This window comes from Impatiens glandulifera, chromosome 6 (genome assembly GCF_907164915.1).
Source record: "Impatiens glandulifera chromosome 6, dImpGla2.1, whole genome shotgun sequence".
Classification (NCBI taxonomy): Eukaryota; Viridiplantae; Streptophyta; class Magnoliopsida; order Ericales; family Balsaminaceae; genus Impatiens; species Impatiens glandulifera.
Genome location: NC_061867.1, coordinates 47738723 through 47757348, shown reverse-complemented (window position 1 = coordinate 47757348; position 18626 = coordinate 47738723). Strand labels below are relative to the sequence as shown.

General features: G+C 30.6%; 1 protein-coding gene across 1 annotated transcript; it reads right to left on the bottom strand.

Annotated features, from left to right (window-relative positions):
• Nucleotides 1–6059: 6059 nt before the first annotated feature.
• On the bottom strand, nt 6060–9145 carry LOC124942078. The gene is made up of 3 exons (XM_047482492.1): nt 8827–9145; nt 8706–8756; nt 6060–8567 (listed from the first exon to the last, which is right to left on the bottom strand). The coding sequence occupies exon 3, from the start codon at nt 8490–8492 to the stop codon at nt 6303–6305; it is 2190 nt and encodes a 729-aa protein (XP_047338448.1). The 5' UTR covers nt 8493–8567; nt 8706–8756; nt 8827–9145; the 3' UTR covers nt 6060–6302.
• Between the last annotated feature and the right edge of the window lie 9481 nt (nt 9146–18626).

The following is an 18626-nucleotide window of genomic DNA, read 5'->3' as shown; positions in this document are numbered from 1 at the left end:
GGTAAAATATGTGAAGTTGTTGTGATATTGTGTTATTTTGTTTATGATAGAATATAAGCTCAGACATTTTGGGACTCACTAGAGTAGACGGAACTTGAAGTCACTGCCCACTAGAGATCAGCATTCCTACAAAGCTACAAGTATTATAAAATGTTTGGTCACTTGGGTGGACCAATGTCTTTTTATTTTAATAGAAATATTGATTTTATTTTGGCATTTGAATTATATTTTTTTATCTGTATTGCAGTTATGAGTTGAATTCATAATTGAGATCCTTAATAGACTAGTTTCTATTTTCTAGCATATGAAAAAAATTAGAATTAAGGAAAAAAACTGGATCGGCGGGTATCCAGCTGGCCGATGCGATCCGGTGTTTTCGGATCGGATAGTGATCGGATACGGATCGCAATTTTTTTTAAAAACTAGAGGCGGGTATCCGATCCGAAATACTAGATCAGATAGGAAATATCATCGATATAGCTTAACACTTGATAGAGATTTTGTCATGCAATTAAAAATACAATAAAAATAAGTATTTAAATATCTAATTGCAACAATTATGTGAAGTTTTTTAATTAGATGCACCCACTAATTACAATCATTGGTTTAATAATAATCAAGTAAATAAAGGAAATCAAATTGTACACATAAGATTAGTAATATATGAGGCTTTCTTATGTCTATTGAACGCAACCAAAATTGGAAAACGGAAAAAATTCTTTGATGCGCATCCCGAATAAAGAGCCTCTCTACGCGATCAAATAATGAGAATAATAAGCATTTAAGGCTTAAGTTGCGTGAAATACAGTCGGTTGGTGGTACAGTTTATCAAGCAAAGAATTGACGCACCAAATTGAAAGGCTTCGGTTCTAGCAATTTTGGACCATCAATTTCTCACAAATAATTCCTTCAAATTTGCACCCACATATACTACCATTATTGTCATTGAAATACTCCTCCTCAAATTCACACCAATTGATATTCGAACCTTAGTCTCCGCACATATAACTCCCTCGACGCACCAAACTAAAAGGATTGTGTTCAAACAATTTTGGACTATTAATTTCTCACAAATAATTCCATCAAATTCGCACTCAATATACTATCGTCGTTTCTATTTAGCACTAGCTTGGATTCAAACTCTAGTTTCAAGTATAAAATTTGAACATTTTAATCGATTAAACCACTTATGATTATTGAATTAATTTAATAATTTTGTGTATTTATATAATTTTGTATTTAATCTTTTGACAAGTGGATTAATATGTATATTGACCAACATGTTATCCTTCGTTACTAAAATTACATTAACTAATATAATGTTATGAATGTGAAATGATGTGTTATCTTATTCATAAAACATAATTTTGGTCTTAAAAACACTTTATCCTCAAACATTAAAAAAAACTTGTAAAAATTAAAAATTAATAAGAATTTAAGGGTGTAAACACTAAAATTCTACACACCCAATTTATAAATTTTAAAAATAATTATTTTGATTATTTTTGAATAAATAAAATCAAAATAATTAAAGTTAAGGCCAAAATATAATCAACCAATTAATTGGACTATTTTTGTGATAATTAAATCCTAATTAATTAAGGATGATGTCTAAGGAAAATAAATAAAATAATTTGAGATAAATGGTATATCCATTTTATCTCAAATTAAATTTAGAAAAATTTAAGGGAATTAAAATAAATAATTCATGATAAATGTTGTATCCATTTTATCCCAAATAAATTATTTATTTAACCCAAAATATATAAAAATAAAATAAATTGGAAAAATATATGTTATATTTATTTTAAATATTTTGTATATTTTTAAAGATTTAAAACAAGCCAAAAGGGTGAAAGAAAAATCAATTTCAAATAAACTCTTAAGATTAAAATTAAAAAATAAATAAATCTACAATCGGGTGTAGCCGAAATCTAGAAGCACTGATGCAACCGAAACTACAGCCTTCATATAGGCGTTGGATTCTCATTCAACGCCTAGGAACTACCTGCGTCTCTTGCTGCAACGAAGCAAAGGTGCGCTCACGAAGTAGGGGATCAGCTAACGTGAGTGCTAACTCCGTTAGTTGAAACGCGATAGAACATTCCGTCGTTGATAGAACACCAATGGAGCATTTGCGTCCGAGTTTTTGCCCGAAATGATGTCGTTTCGAGCATTGATTGTCGTCTTCATCGTGACGTCGGGCGGATAAGCATCTGCAACCACCTTTGATTTTTCAAAGATGAAATTTCGTTGTTTCTAAACATTTTAACTTTGTTCAAAAGGTGAAATACTCACCCTACTTTGGTGATCATTTTCCCTATACCTAGGTCCGTCATTATGGCATATATTTGCAACTGGCCGGAAAATAGTCAAAACAACATCATAGTTGTTTGACTCAAACTAGCCCACTTGGTCGATGAACCGACCTTAGGATGCTATAAATAGCTTCCTTGTATTGATCCGAAGGCAAGAGATCAACTCTCAAGACCTCAATCAAAATTTTCAAAAAACCTGCCATTAAAACTTCAAGCTTCTGGATTTTTAAAATTTTTATAGCAAACATTAACTTTCGGATCTAGGCATCCCTAAAACTTCCTTAAGGTCTAAGGAATGTTCTTCAATCCTTTGTAAGCTTTCAATCACTCATTAATTCAAACTTTCAGTTTGAAATTGAAATTTTTATATTTCAGTTTTCATAAGTTTGTATATTGTTTGGTTGTTAGATTTTTTTATTGAAAAATGATCTTAAGATCATTTACAAGTTTTCTATTGATGCTAAAATCGATCAATCAAATCGAATAAAAACCTTCAAATTTGAATTTGGAAAATCTTAAAATCGGGTTTTTTTCTTAGCGGACCATAAAGTTTCCCAACATATTTCTAATGATGTTGGGAACCTATTTAGATCATGTTTGATCTATTCCGATCATGTTTGATCAAAATTAAAATTTTCATAAAAAATGAAAATTTCAAGTTTTTGAATTGGTCAAAACGAATAGTCATTGTTCATATTATGATTTCAATCAATCATATGAAACATAAGGAAGATATTGGCAAACTCATTACCCTTCATTAAAGCCAAAAAACCAAAAACTCAATTTTTACATCAAAACTGTTTTGGTTGAATAAATCATCATCCCGATCGAATGACACCTCGAGATGATATTCATAATGATCATGGGAGCTTTGTGAAGCTTCACATGCCATTGGATCAAAAGATCCAAGCCTTAATCAAAATTGAAAAACCTGTTGTTTTGATGTTCTTGAGGACCCAAAGGTTCAGCTAGGACCGAGAAGTCCGACCGAGAAATTTCAATTATGATTGAGAGGTCCGACCATGGAATTTCGACCATGACCGAGAGGTCTGGCCGAGAAATTTCAGCTAGAACTGAAAGGTCCGGCCGTGGAATTTCGACTAGGACCGAGAGATCCGACCGCGAATTTTGACATCTGACTGAGGGTCCTAACCTCGGACCGATGGAGTTAGCCCATGTTAACCCAAGACCGGTGATTTCCACACCCGATCGAGGAACTTCAACACCCCCGATTGAGGATCTCCAAATCCCACCAAGGGATTTCTGACCCAAGACCGAGGGTTTTAGCCCTGACCAAAAAATGGCACCCATGGCCGATGACACCAGTCCTAGGGTCTATTTGATTGCAACTTTTAATTTCTAAAATTAATTTCGTAATTTTGGATTCCAAACCATTTTCTAAAAATCCCAAGAAAATAAAAACAAAGATTTCAAAATATTTAAAAATATATATTTTGATAAGGGCTCGTTTGGGATTTGTTTTTAAACTATAATGTCTTTAAACTGATATTCTTCAAGTATATTCATCTTTAATCAACGTCATCAACAACATGTACCAGCATTTTAACATTGTTGTTAAAATTTTAATACACGAAAATATGTGCATATTTAGGACCGGAAAAATAATTGGTTAAAATAAAACGTTATACAACCAATTTTCAAAATTCAAGATTTTATAAACTATAGACCGTTTTCAAAACGGGTACGGAGGATGGAGTGCGAAAGTCTTTCCTGAGTATTACCAAATTATGAACCAAATGAAACTCTAGTGAAAATATGTTGTAAACGTATAAATTTTTTTTATTGATTTTAAACTACAAAAATCAATTGGTGACTATGTTTCGAGTAAATAATATTTTAAAATACAGATTTTTAAAAAACAATTTCAAATCTAAAAGTTTATTTAAGCTTGATCTCAAATTTAATTGTTTTTTATAATTAATTTTAAATTATCAGAATTTGTTCTAATCTTTTAAAATATTGTTTTATTTTAAAAAAATTCCTGACACGCAAATGAATATTGAATTTTCTCGAATTTCTGGTTTTTTTCGAGATAAGAATTTTCAGGGTTTACAAAGTGTTAATTTGCCTAAAATACAATTGGTTGGTAGCAAGGTTTATCAAACAAAGAAATGATGCACCAAATAGAAGTCTTCAATTAAAGTAGTTTTGTACAGTCAGTTTCTCAATTCTGCTCATTTGCATTTCAGTTTTGGTCTGTTTGTTTGTAGGGCTACAATGCCGTACTTAAAATTTGCAACCACATAAATCACTTCATTTAAACACTCTTTCTCAATTCACATCTACATATATCACCATCATTTTTATTTAAATTTTATGATACTCACGGGTCAAATTCGTACTAGTTGAGGATTCAAACAATATTTTCAAGTATGAAATGTGAATATTTTAATCGATCCTTAATCTCTATACACATAAACTACCATCATTATCATTTTAATTTTGTACCCACCTCTGATATGAAAGTTGAAATATGAACATTTTAATTATTAGACCACTTATAATTGTTATATTTTATTTCTAATTTTTTTTTGTATGTATATATATTTTTTTTGAATTTTTAAGACGCTGTTTAACATATATTGACCAAACATGTTAACAATACTCATCTACACTCAAGATTCAAAACAAAGAAGGTGAATGCTTAACCTCTACCACTAAAAATACATTAACTAAATATAATATATTGGATGTGAAATGATGTGTGATGTAATTCATAAAATACATAATTTTTTTTATTCTCTAACATTTATAAAAATCTAAAAAAATAAAAAAAAAATTTAAAATTATATATATAAACACAATGTTGTATGTTTATCCAATTTTTTTTTTATTAAATTTAAAATATAAAACTATATTAGATTAGTTAATTTTATGATTTTATTTATATTGATATATTGCGAGTTCAAAATTTTTATATATCATTTTTTATTTTTTATTTAAAATTGAATTATTTCAAGTTTCATGAGCAGAAATTTCCGTGAATTTATAATTCAACTAGTCTACTCGAACCCAATATTTACATAAATTTTGGATTATCCCCATGTGAGAGACATTAACCCTAATGTGGTTTTAATATTATCTCAAACCCATGTGAGAGATATTAACTCTAATGTGGTTTTAATATTATCTCAAAGTTTCCAAATATTTACAACTAATATCCTCTAGGTTATTAGTCACAAAAACAATAGGTAAATGCAATTTTTAAAATTACCCTTGAAAAATGATGTACCATATACACATATATACATGAAAAAGTGTTTGTTGTTGGGTTTAGTTTTCTCAACTTATTTGAATAATAATTCGGTTATATAAGTTTATGATATATATATATTCAAACATTTTCAGTTGGTTATACCCTTTTATTTTTATAAAAATTATAAAAATAAAGTCTTACAATAAATACACTAAGAATTAGTAATAAAGTTGTTCCCCAAAAAAAAGAATTAGTAATAAAGATTTTAACTAGTTGATTAGTGTTTTAATATATAAGCAAAAACATGAAAAATAAAAATAATTTTGACACAAGTTTTAGATTAGTAAAAAACAATTGTCTTTAAAACTATTTCGATGGATGTTAACTAATTTTAGTTTGTTTTGGATTAATACAATAAAATTATTTTAAAACATCATTTTGATCATGCAATTAATCATAATTTTATACTAGAGAAAAATTAAGTAACATGTAAACCACATCTACAAAATAATTTTAAATGAGTATTAAATTATTATCATTTAATTACACATCAAGGATGGATATATTTAATAACAAAGAAAGTAATACAACACTTTTACCTTACCAAGAATTTCAACATCAAATAATAATTTAAAGCTATCTATTATCTATTCATCTAATTCTACACTCTTAACTACCAAGACTCCATAGAAAACAAATAACAACATAATTATAGGAAAATCAAAACCACATTTTCCCCCAAATACAACATAAAACATACAACAAACCTATATCGGTGCGGCACAAGTGGTCCTAAAATGCCCCGTTTGGTTACACCGACTACAATGCACAACTCGCTTAACCCGACCCCTATCCTCCGACCGCACCCTCTTCTTCCTCGGTCGACCAGGCGGCCTAAGCGATTTCGGCGGATTAATCGCAATCTCAACCGCTTTACTCGCGTCGGAATCCCCATCCGACAATTCCCTCCACAAAGTCTTATCCGGAATAGGATGTATAGTTTGCGAATAAGTCTTCCTATAATTTGCAACAGTAAAACAGCTTTCCGTAAACCTATGCACATTCTGCCTGCACGAAAGAAGAGCCGCAACTGCATGCGCACAAGGCAAACCGTAAAGCTGCCAGCCCCTACACAAACAGCATCGGTTTCGAATATCGACTATATTAGTCCCTTCGTGAGATACAACTTCGAATTCGGCCTCGTTCGCGCGAAGTACTTGGTAAGTACGCGCGCACTCGAGAGCTTCAGCCACTCGTCGCTCAGCGGATGGAACGAGGATCGAGGTCCATTGCATGCTTGTTTCTCTTCGTTCGTTGAACCAAGTCATGAGCTGCCTCCTTATGCATTCCATCATTTGGATAATAGGAAGCCCGGAAGCTTCTAGAAGCCACGTGTTGAGCGATTCGATGATGTTAGCCGTCAAATGGCCGAACCTCGTACCTTCGAAAAAAGCAGTCGCCCAGAGCCGAGCAGGGATTCGTCTTATCCAGTAAGCAGCGTCTGTCGAAATCACTTCGGTCTCGAGGATTTTTGCTTCGAACTCCATGACAGTTAAGGCGTGAGCTGCTTCCCATAAAAGGTTAACGAGATTTCGATTGTTGAATTCTTTACTGAAACTATCGCTCAAATGACGCATACAGAATCCATGGAAGGCTGTTGGAAAATTCGCCTCCACCCCATCGACAACCCCTTTCTGTCTGTCTGATAATATCGTCAGCCTCGGCATGTTTTCGGTGTTCATCTCGAGTAAGTTGTGGAGTTCGGAGAGAAACCACATCCAATTATCATCGTTTTCTTCGTCCACTATTCCAAATGCTAACGGGAATAAAGAACCGTCGCCATCGAATCCAGTCGCGAGAAGCAAAGTCCCCAAATATTTACTCTTCAGATACGTTCGATCCAGTCCGAGTAAAGGGCGACACGCATTAACGAAACCGTAAATGGACGCCTGAAATGAAATAAACAGCCTCTGAAATGAATTATCGGATGGATTCGTGTAAACAATAGCGATACTCCCGGGATTAGTTCGTTTCACTTGTTCGCAATACTGCGGGAGAAGACAATAACCTTCTTCGAACGAACCCCTCATTGCAGCCATAATCCGTTCCTTCCCACGCCAGGCTTGTTTATACGATAACGCGATTCCATGAACGCGATGAATCTCTTCGAGTATCTCCTTCGGTTTGTAATTAGGATTTTCTCGAAGCTGCTGCTCGACAGAGTTAGCCACCCATTGAACAGAGGCTTGTTGATGACCTAAATGCTCGATTCCTCCACACTTATGGGAATCGTGAATTGTTCGTATACTGAAGGTTGGCACACCTGGAAGTTTTGCAGCATGTATTCTCCATGGACATCCCTCGCTCGCACATTTAGCTGTGAAACGTGTTTTATCAGATTTGACAGTTTGAATTTCAAAATGAAGGGCAATAGCTGTATCTCTCAATGCCCTTCGACAACTTTTCACATCTGGGAATTCTTGACCAACATGAAGCTCGTAGTTCGTGTCTGAAGCGATCATTCGTTGCTGGAGAATGGGAGAGATCATGAGATGGTTATCGTTATTATCCATTTCATGAACAAGTTCAATCCCCATTTCATGGTTATGATCAACAGTCAGGTCAAGTTCTTGGCTTTCAGAAATAGCTAATTCTTCTTCATCTTCATCTCCATCTCCAATGATGTTGTTATCCACTAGAGCTAGCTCATGGCCCTGTGGATGAAGATCCAATTCATGAACATCACATTCAGGCTTCTGTTCATCATCATCATCTTCATCATCACATCGACCCAAATCCATATCATGATCAACAACCTGACCTAAACCCAATTCATGGTCATGATTCTGCCCTAGTTCCAATTCATTGTGGTTATTATGACCCAAAATCATCTGTTGGTTTTGTCCTAAAGACAATGTATGATTATTATTTCCAAGCATCGAGTCACGATTAGCCATGAAAATTAACTTATCAGAGTAAACCAACAGGAGATTCAATTTCAAATCCCCCCCTTTCCAACACTAGCTCAACATCTGTAACAAATGTATAGAGATTCAATTAACAATCTAACTCCATATCTCTAGCAATATTCAAAAGGGTAAAATTAAAAACTGCAACTTTAATCGATTTTAAGTTCTAACTGCCCTAATTTCAAACCAAAACATACATACCTACTAGTGAAGGAGAACCCATTAATCCATTTTACTTCCCAACTTAGAAATCTACAAAAATCATCATCAATCTCATAAAATCTACAAAATGGTAACCAAATATAGACAGAATCCAACATACCTTTTCGGAACCCTAGATTCGAGAAGCATGAAGTATCGATCGGCAAACAAGACATCAAAAACAAAATTAAAATCGATTGAAAGAACGGTTGGATCGGCGGATTGGGGGAGAGGTAAGAACGTCAAAGGAGCTTGAAAAGGGAAGATTGAGATTAGGAAATTGGCGGGTAATTCAGTTGATCAGTGGGAGAGAGAGAAAGAGTGTGTAGAAGAGGGAGAATGGGGCAAATCGGAAAGAAAGAGATTGAAGAATTACAGGGGCAGATGAGAGAGAGAAAGGGGGCGACGGAATTCATGAGGGTTGAGATTGGAAATGCAGGTTGGAGATGGGTGAGGGGTATTTAGGTCAAAATATTATTTGACCAAACTTATCTCTTTCATTTTCTTGCTATTTTTCCAACCCTATCCCTTGTCCCCACATACTATTTATAATTCTCATTTTTCTAATTTGATTTTAAATAGATAAAGGTTTTGGTCACAATAAATTTTATCAAATGTTACCATTTTATATGAAATTTAATTGCACTTGCTGATTTCTTTGGAAACAAATTATATCTGTTGAATTTGGTTTCCACAAAAGAAAATTTATAAATTTGTTTAGATATTTTTTAAATATTTTATTCGGGTTTTGTTCGTAAAATTCAATTTCATATAACTAGATATTTTCTAACAAAATTGATAATCAGGGTCGTCCTGGGTAAGCCCGACACACGGGCTAAAGCTGCACACCCGAGGACAGCCCATTTAATATATAAAAAATAAGTTTGTTAGTTCCTCGGGTCTCATAAATGGATCACCGGAAGAATGTCCGCCCTTCTCACCCATGTGACAGATGGTGACTCCTTCGTCGCATCCTTTTTATGGAATTAAAGAAGAACATAACACCCAACCGTTATGTTTTCCCGTTTAAATTAAAAGCACTTTCAGATAAAATCAAACTCGTGACTTTTTTATCTTAATCCTACTCTTATCATTGGACAAGTTTTTAGATAAAATTATTATTTTTTTAATACAAAAGTGCATAGTTTAGTGATGAAAAATTGTATTTTTATTTATTTAGTTACGAGTTCTAATATAACTAAAAAAGTTTGTTTAACGATTTTTTAACTGAAATTAGGGTAGACAAAAATTACTTTTCACGTTTTTTTTTTTCTATATATGGATGTAACAGCCTAATTCTCGAGACTGACACTGTTGATAATGGAAATCCATGTGAAAATTTCCTGCCTTAACTAGAACACTTTAGAAGCAAAATACAATCAACATGAACCTTCTAGATATTATTTGGGCCAAATTCAAAATAAACTAAAGTCATAATTTTTTTTTGCTTTAACGGGACTTTAAGCATATTAAATAGATTAGCGTTTTGGGAGGGTTAGGCTAAAGAAAATTCGTGCACAAAATCTCGGAGCGCTAATTCAATGAGAATGCTTCCCGGCTATAGAAAGTTCGTGCACAAAATCTCGGACTAATCATTCAATGGGAATGCTGCCCAATTTTCAACGCAACTCTTCTCCAATTAACAATAAGTTCCTCGAGTTCCAAAAGGAAAAAGACGCAAATGGATCCAACTTGCGAGGGCAAAGAAGACAGAAAAAAAGGTAAGTACAAACTAAGAAGTGGTAATTAATTCAAAACAAAAAACATGGATTGCATTGTGAGAAATGTTCATTAGAAAAGCAATTGGTATTAGTATTTTTGTTATTGAGGTTAATATGGTGGTTGGTTGAATTTGAGCCTTTGAATAAGAAAGTCCTCAAATTTGCTCTCAAGTCTCAATATCTATTGATCCATTAGTATTTGTACAAGTCATTAACTAGAGGTAAGCCCAACCCAACCCAGACCAATTTATTTATTTATTTTCTGTTTTGTCTTAATATATATATTTTTGTATTGTTCTATGAATTTTAAAATTAAATAATTGGACTATTCCACTTGTTGTTTTCTTCAAAATAAACTGTTTTAAATGATTAGGCTTTTATTTGTAGGACTTTATTAAAAAACATTAAAAACAATTAGTTAGATTCTCATTAATAACACTATGTGATGATTAAGGGTTCTCATAAATAGATCTGAACAATTAAAAATAAAATTTAACTTAACACAACATTTCTATAACAATTCAAAATAATATCTTAAATAAAAACTTCCCTTTATGTACCTTGCCACAAATGTAAAGAATCATTTAATGCTGAAAAAATATTGCATTTTATTTTTGTTTAGAAATTTAATTGACACTTATTTTTCATTTAATTTTTATTTGTTTGAATTTTAAAAAGGTAATACAATCTCTATTTTTAGTAAGATCCAAATTTGAGTGCTCAATTTATCACTTAATCTACTTTAACTAGGTACCTATTGCTCTTTTAATTTAAAAACTTGCAATAAAAAATATTTATAGAGAAATAATTTCTCAAAATTTAATAATCTACATAAAATTTTATGAGAAGAGTAATAATCATTAATTAATTCAATACATAATCAATTAACAATAATTCATGTGTTTGATACAAAACTAATGCATAAACATGAATTACCCTTGTAAGTTAAAATCATTAATTATTACAATGTAAGTTGATTTAACAAATGAAATCCAAATAAAGAAAAATATGTGTCATGTAACAAATGTAATTAATTAATTAGGATCTAAACTCTAAACAAATACTACTAGGGTTGTTTGAAAAAATATATTATTGCTTCTTGAACTTGGACAGAAAGCTCATTAATCGAGAGGTTTGTTAGGTAAGTATTTAATTTCATTTAAGAAATAAGATATAAATACACATTTGAATTAATTGTATATTAAAATCAGTATTAAATTCTAAGAGATTAATATTTAATAATACGTTACCATTAAATTAAATATACATTTTAATTCACTAAAATTAAAATTACACATTAGGTTACATTATAGGGTGAGGTTAGTCTTGAATAAATCTACAAAATGACCAAATTTTGAATGCACGAGGTTCAATCAAAGTATTTTTCTCTACAAGCATTCAACTTAATTTCTATTTTTTTAATCTAAACAAAATTATTATGTTGTAAAGAAAAATTAACAGTGATTTAGAAGCAATAATTAATTAAATTTTATATTTTTGTAAGATTATAATTTATCATCTGGATTAACACATCATATCATTAATTTAAGTAATTTAATAATTGTATGCAGTCTGCATAGACTGTTGTATTATATAATTCATCCATTGTGTTTATATGATAATATTAGAAGGGAACAACTTGTCCAAGATATTCGTAGCATGCTAAGAACTCTTTCTTCAATAATGGACCAATTTTTTTAATGAAGACAAAATGTCAAATACCTCATTGAACTTCAATTATATGTTTGGCTTATTTGAAATGGAGTTTGATTCGGGTATAATAACGAGTTTGGACGAAAAATGTCAACAAAATTACAAATATATATCTAATTAAGTTATTTTTTATGATTCGAACAAAATATGGAAAATGTCTTATACATATATAACTCCAACTCCATTTGCAAAAGGTGCTTTTAAATTATCACAATCTTATTGTTGTTTAATTGTTTAAAATAATTTATCAAATTTTGATATAAGAAAGCTTCAATGGCCTCCTTAAGAACATTTTTACCCTGTGAATTTCAAATTTTCAAATGTCATGTAGAGAGTATCTAAAATTTAAAATTACTTTACTTTCATGACACTATCTATATATGCAGATAGAGAAGGTGATTGAAAAGAAGTTGGATAAAACTATTTGGTTAGTCACTAGAAATTTAAGGAAAAGTATGATAAAATATCTAAATAAAAGAGATTAATATAAATTATGATATAATCTAGCATAAGTATGTTCAAATTTATGGATCGCTTGTATAATAAATAATTGTGTAAATGTCATCTTTAATATAAATCAAAATAATGTGATTTAATGTGAAATTAAATTTATGATTTATGGATTATTGATGTATTTGTCATCAATATAAAATGAGGATACCTAAAGTGATATTTCTAATTTTATGAATGGGCTAAATTAGAATTATTCAAATCAAAATAACTAACATGTTGATTATTTTGTAACGGTATACTCTTCATTTGAGATACGGTCAATTTTTTCTTTGCGTCCACTAATTTGACGTATTCATCAAATTGGAATAACCATTTCATCTAAAGAAAGTCCAGAGAAATAAAAGATTAAAAAACATTTCCATTTTAAAGAAAGAAAAGATTCATAAATACAAATTAATGTACATTTTTTTCCGTATTAAGATTTAATTTTTCACAATTTAAATTAAGATCTAATTCAGATAATTCTATCCGAGTAAACATATGAATCCCAAATCTTATTTTTCTATGTCTAAGTTCTAAAAACTCAAACCACTTGAATTTGATATACATGCAACATGTTCATCGATTTGTTTGAGTTGAAAAGTAATGATTTATTGTAATAGTTAAACATATAATTCCATGCCCAAACCATTTATTAGATGAACAAAATGGATAAATTTTTAATTTTATCATTAAAGCATGTCATCATATATGAAAGTTTTGTTAGTGATAAGTTATGACTCTTGTGTATTATGACTCTTGTGTATAAAACAATGTCTCAATAATCCAAAGCAACTAGCTTGGTTCATTCCCATACATGGTTCATGTTCATGTTCATCTAATATAAACCAGTCATTAAGGGGAATCAATGTAAAACGTTGTTATCGGTCTAAAAAATGAGGACGTGACTTAGCTTCCTCCCTAAACTCCCAATTGCAAATGGTTATTGTGATAACTCTTTCCGTCAAATTATTTGAAAACTAAGTATTTTGTCATAGAAAGATTTTTTTTTTTTTCGAAATTTCTTGATATTTCAACTACATTTATTTAACTAAAAAAGAAATGGTTCCTATCTAGTTTGGTCAAACAAATGATAGTAATTTGTGGCTATGGTTTATTGACCCAAAAGTTTGGGTTTATGCTTAGCTGTTGGTGCACATTCTCCCACTAGTTGAACTTAGTTGCTTTGGTGGTTGAATAAATGATACTTCCACATCTTAAGCAACTTAATAATCATTATATATATCCTCTCTATAGTCCCACTATATGTAAAGCCCCTCATTTTGGGTCTCAAGAATAATTAATGACCATCCACAAATAAGGGTTTGTTTACAAACAGTCATTTATTCTTTTTATTTTAATAACCATTACAAACATAACATATTTTGCTTTTTTTCTTTTTAGGTGACTGGTATTTATTCTTTAGAGATGAGTAACACAGTCCTCAATTTAAATCAATGGGTATAAGAAACATTTCATTAGTTAAAAAAATCATAACAAAAAAAAATCAATATATCTTCACATCTTAAAGTTCCCATATAAAATCTCATATTCTAGCCTAACGTCAAAAGGAGGTGGATACCCCCAGGTTCCCAGTCTCTCTGAGAACCTGAGTTCGAGCCCGTTAGACGACAAATTCCGCTCGTCTAGTTAAATTGGTTGAGTAGATTTGTGGGCTAACCCGCGGGAACCCCGTACTCCGAAAGAGAAGCAGAACAAATCGTTCTAAAAAAAAAGAGAGAAAGTTCCCCTCTAAATTCAGATCAAATCTATATATATATATAATGATGCTTAATTTTTAAAGTGTCCGGATTGCCGGATCGAGAGCTATGGTTAATTTGGATATATGTGAGAGTAAATGGATAATTGGGTCGGATTGTGGGTTGACCCGCCCATAAACTTACGGTTAAAAATAAAATTAAAAATGCTATAGGTATGATTCGAACTTGCAACCTAACAAAATAAGTACAACCTTTTAACCAACTAGGCTAATAATACTCTATATTTTAAATTCAACCCAAATTTTGATAAACGTATGACATTTTAACCATATAAGTTCAACTTTTTAACTAACTAATCTATCTATATATAATGATGCTTAATTTTTAAAGTGTCCGGATTGCCGGGTCGATAGCTGTGGTTAATTTGGATATATGTGAGAGTAAATGGATACTTGGGTCGGATTGTGGGTTGACCCGCCCATAAACTTAAAACGGTTAAAATTAAAATAAAAAATTTTATAGGTATGGTTCGAACTTGCAACATAACAAAACAACAACCTTTTAACCAACTAGGCTAATAACACTTTATATTTTAAATTCAACCCAAAATTTGATAAACGCGTGACATTTTAACAATATAAGTTTAACTTTTTAACTAACTAATCTATATATATATAATGATGCTTAATTTTTAAAGTGTCCAGATTGCCGGGTCGAGAGCTGTGGTTAATTTGGATATATGTGAGAGTAAATGGATACTTGGGTCGGATTGTGGGTTGACCCGCCCATAAACTTAAAACGGTTAAAAATAAAATTAAAAATTCTATAGGTATGGTTCGAACTTGCAACCTAACAAAATAACAACCTTTTAACCAACTAGGCTAATAACACTTAATATTTTAAATTCAACCCAAAATTTGATATACGTGTGACATTTTAACAATATAAGTTCAACTTTTTAACTAACTAATCTATCTATATATATATAATGATGCAGAACTGTGGTTAATTTGAATATATGTGAGAGTAAATGGATATTTGAGTCGGATTGTAGGTTGACCCGCCCATAAAAATTTTACCGTAATATTTTTTCACGATTTTTTATATATTATTACTCGTGCAAATGCACGGAATACATGCTAGTTTTAGTTAAAAACTCTCACAAAGTGTTAGGTACTGTCATAACTGTGTTTGGGTCTTAAGTAATTATTATTTTAAATGATCTAATAAGTATACAAAATTGAGTTTAAGGACATCAAAACAAAACATAATAACACAAAAAAATTAAAATTTATTAAAGACAATTATGAAAGAAAATCTTTACATATATAATTATTTGGATGGAGTTAAATAAAAGAAACAATAATTAATTTATTATTTTCTTTATCTACTCAAGAACTTCTTTTATCTTTATTTACTCATCACAAAGATGTGCCAAATAAAATATTCAACCATCCTTTATTAATTGATCAATATCAGGCAAATTAGGGTTGAAGTACATTTAAAAAAAGAAAGAATCAATTAATTGTTTTATCAAATATAATAGATCCATATAAAAGTGGCTGGCATGACAATCACAGGCGTGAACATTTTGTAGACAAAAAAATTATTTTGCAAGTTGTCGTCAAATTGGGGATTGCTTACTTGTTTTTTACAAGTGTATAATAATATATTAAGATGGGTATATGTTATAAACTTAAATTAAAAGTAGCAACAAAAAATAAAAATGACATTTATGTTTTGTTTGGAAACATATGAAAATTGAAGTAAAGTTGAGTTTTGAATTCAACCATCACAAATAATATATAGTCTAAGAGCTTGTTTTATATTATAGATTATTTGAGATTTGTATTGATTTTTTTTTTAAAAATATTGTTTGATAAAGAATATGTTATTTGAGTTTTTAATGAGTTGAATTAATATAAGGTTATTTTGTATAAATTTAAATTTTATAAAAATAATATGACTTAACTCTAGTTGAAAATAAGTATGAAATGATAGATCTAGTTTTTTTTAGTAAAAAATCAAAGTCTAGGTTCAAACACAGCATTTGTAATTGGGAAATGAAATATATTTATATATACACACCACCTAAAGTAATATATTTTAGAGAATAATTCAAATATATATATATATTGGTAGAGCTTTTAAAGACTATAGATTTAAGTTATATTTTAATAATTAATCTCTAAATATATCACAATCATTTGAATAATCTGTAAATATATAACAATTTTTTCATAAATTTCTTATTAATCATATCATTCATTAAATTATCAACTAAATAATAAAATATTCTTTATTTTCTTTAAAAAAAAAATTATGTTTTAACAAATTGAATCTAAATAAGATTATTTAAATCCGAACAAAATTACTTATATGTATATCATTTCATAATATATTTTTGAATTATTTGTAAGAAAGGTGGGCTATCTTTAATTAACCCCTCTCCTTTCTGGTCGTTAATGATATTATTAATTAATTATCCTTGACCATTAAAGGTTGCTTCGGGCAGTGCATGGTGGGAGTTAAAAGCAATTCAAAAATGGTAACTGTTTATCACGGTCTCACATGAGTTGTCATGTCGACTTTAATTAGAGATTCTCATATCAATTTAATATTCTTTCAACATTAATTAATTCACTATTCTTCTTAAGTATATTAATCAAGTTTAAATAATGTTTTTTTCTTATTAAGTTTTCAAAATTACTATAAACCTAATCATCAAATGTATATATTACATGCATTTCAAAGATATATGGCAGAACCCGCAAGAGCGTTGAAGAGTTATGAAAAAATATTGTATCGGATTGCAGCGTCCTCGCGGGAACGTGGAGAAGAATTCCAAGCAATGAACATAACTGAAATATCTGCAGGAACTGAAATATCTGCAGGAATTGAAATTTACCATTTTATGAACTTACTAGAATTGAAAGCATTGTAATCAGATAATTAATTTACGTTTTTAGCTTTTTAGCTTTTATTCAGAAGATTACGATTTCAAAATCATTCTAAGCCTGTCTAAAATGATCTCTTAAACTCGTGGTTTTTTTTCCCGTTTTTGGGAATTTTAATGAAATTACGCTAAGTCGTTTTTCCCCAAAAAAAAAATATTACATGCATTCATTGAGAATCAAAACATATAATGAAATAATCTTATAAATTAGTACTTGTGTGTTGTTAAACATAAATTTGATCGGAATCAACAAAATATCACCGACCCCATTAAGTGTTGTTTATCTTTAAAGAAAATTAATATCAATATCTTCTTTTTTGAAAAACAAAAATGTGGCCATAAGGGGTTAAACATATAGCCCGTAAACACACTTAGCCATATAACCAGACGCAGAACTTGCCGCCTGATGGGTTCGAACTTATGACCCTTCAAATAGGCCGGGATATCCACCTCTTATTGGCTCTAAACTAGAAGAGATGATAATATCAATATCTTATTTGCTGTAGTTTTAGTGAGTATTAAATCATGTAATGAGGTTGTTGTTCACAATATCGAATAGAATCTCTTGAACCATATGGAATCATTTGGAAGTTGTAAGTTGTAACCAAGATGATGAGTCCTCGAAAATCCTTCCATGGGATCTCATGTGACCCATTTTGTATGTTACCATGCACCTTGCTGATTGTGGTTTAAGTCCAATGAGATTTGATTGCATTTTGTTTGGTTACAAATCCATTGGTGAACCAATGTAATATCTAAAAAGTTATTTTGATCCACTTTCGTTACATGCAATTGGTTTCAAGTTGTAGTGACGAAACTTAGAGTAGATCACCTTTAGAGGCACAAAATGTTTAATGCTCCGTTTATACATGAGATTTGGAGAAGGAGACTTTCGTTGTTCAAAATTTCAGATCGCCACTTGAAGAAGTAGATCGTCATCAAAGCAAGTTCTACTTGGTCTAGATCAATTTTCGACGCTATTTTAGAAGCTCCTAAAACACAAAGGTGTTGTGTAGCCAAAACGACATTCTTTGAGTTCTATTCTCTTTATCTTTTGTGTCTGTTAGATGCACATGTAGGCTCAGTTTCAACGATGTTTAAGTCCATGGGTGTGAATAAGTGTGTGGGAGATTATGGTTAAGAGCTCTGAGGTATATATTGGTGCGATACACAATAGAAAACTGTTATTAACTACTACCCTTTCGTTACTATCCTTTCAATACCGATGTTAACTTTTCTTGTACAATTTTTTTAACTTAAGAAACTATTCATTTGCTTGCATTATTTTTTTCTTTATCTTCTTTTATAAGTGAAACTT

What these genes read in the sequence shown, in the direction of transcription:
- LOC124942078 (XM_047482492.1), bottom strand. Translation starts at nt 8,492, where the DNA reads ATGGCTAATCGTGACTCGATGCTTGGAAATAATAATCATACATTGTCT.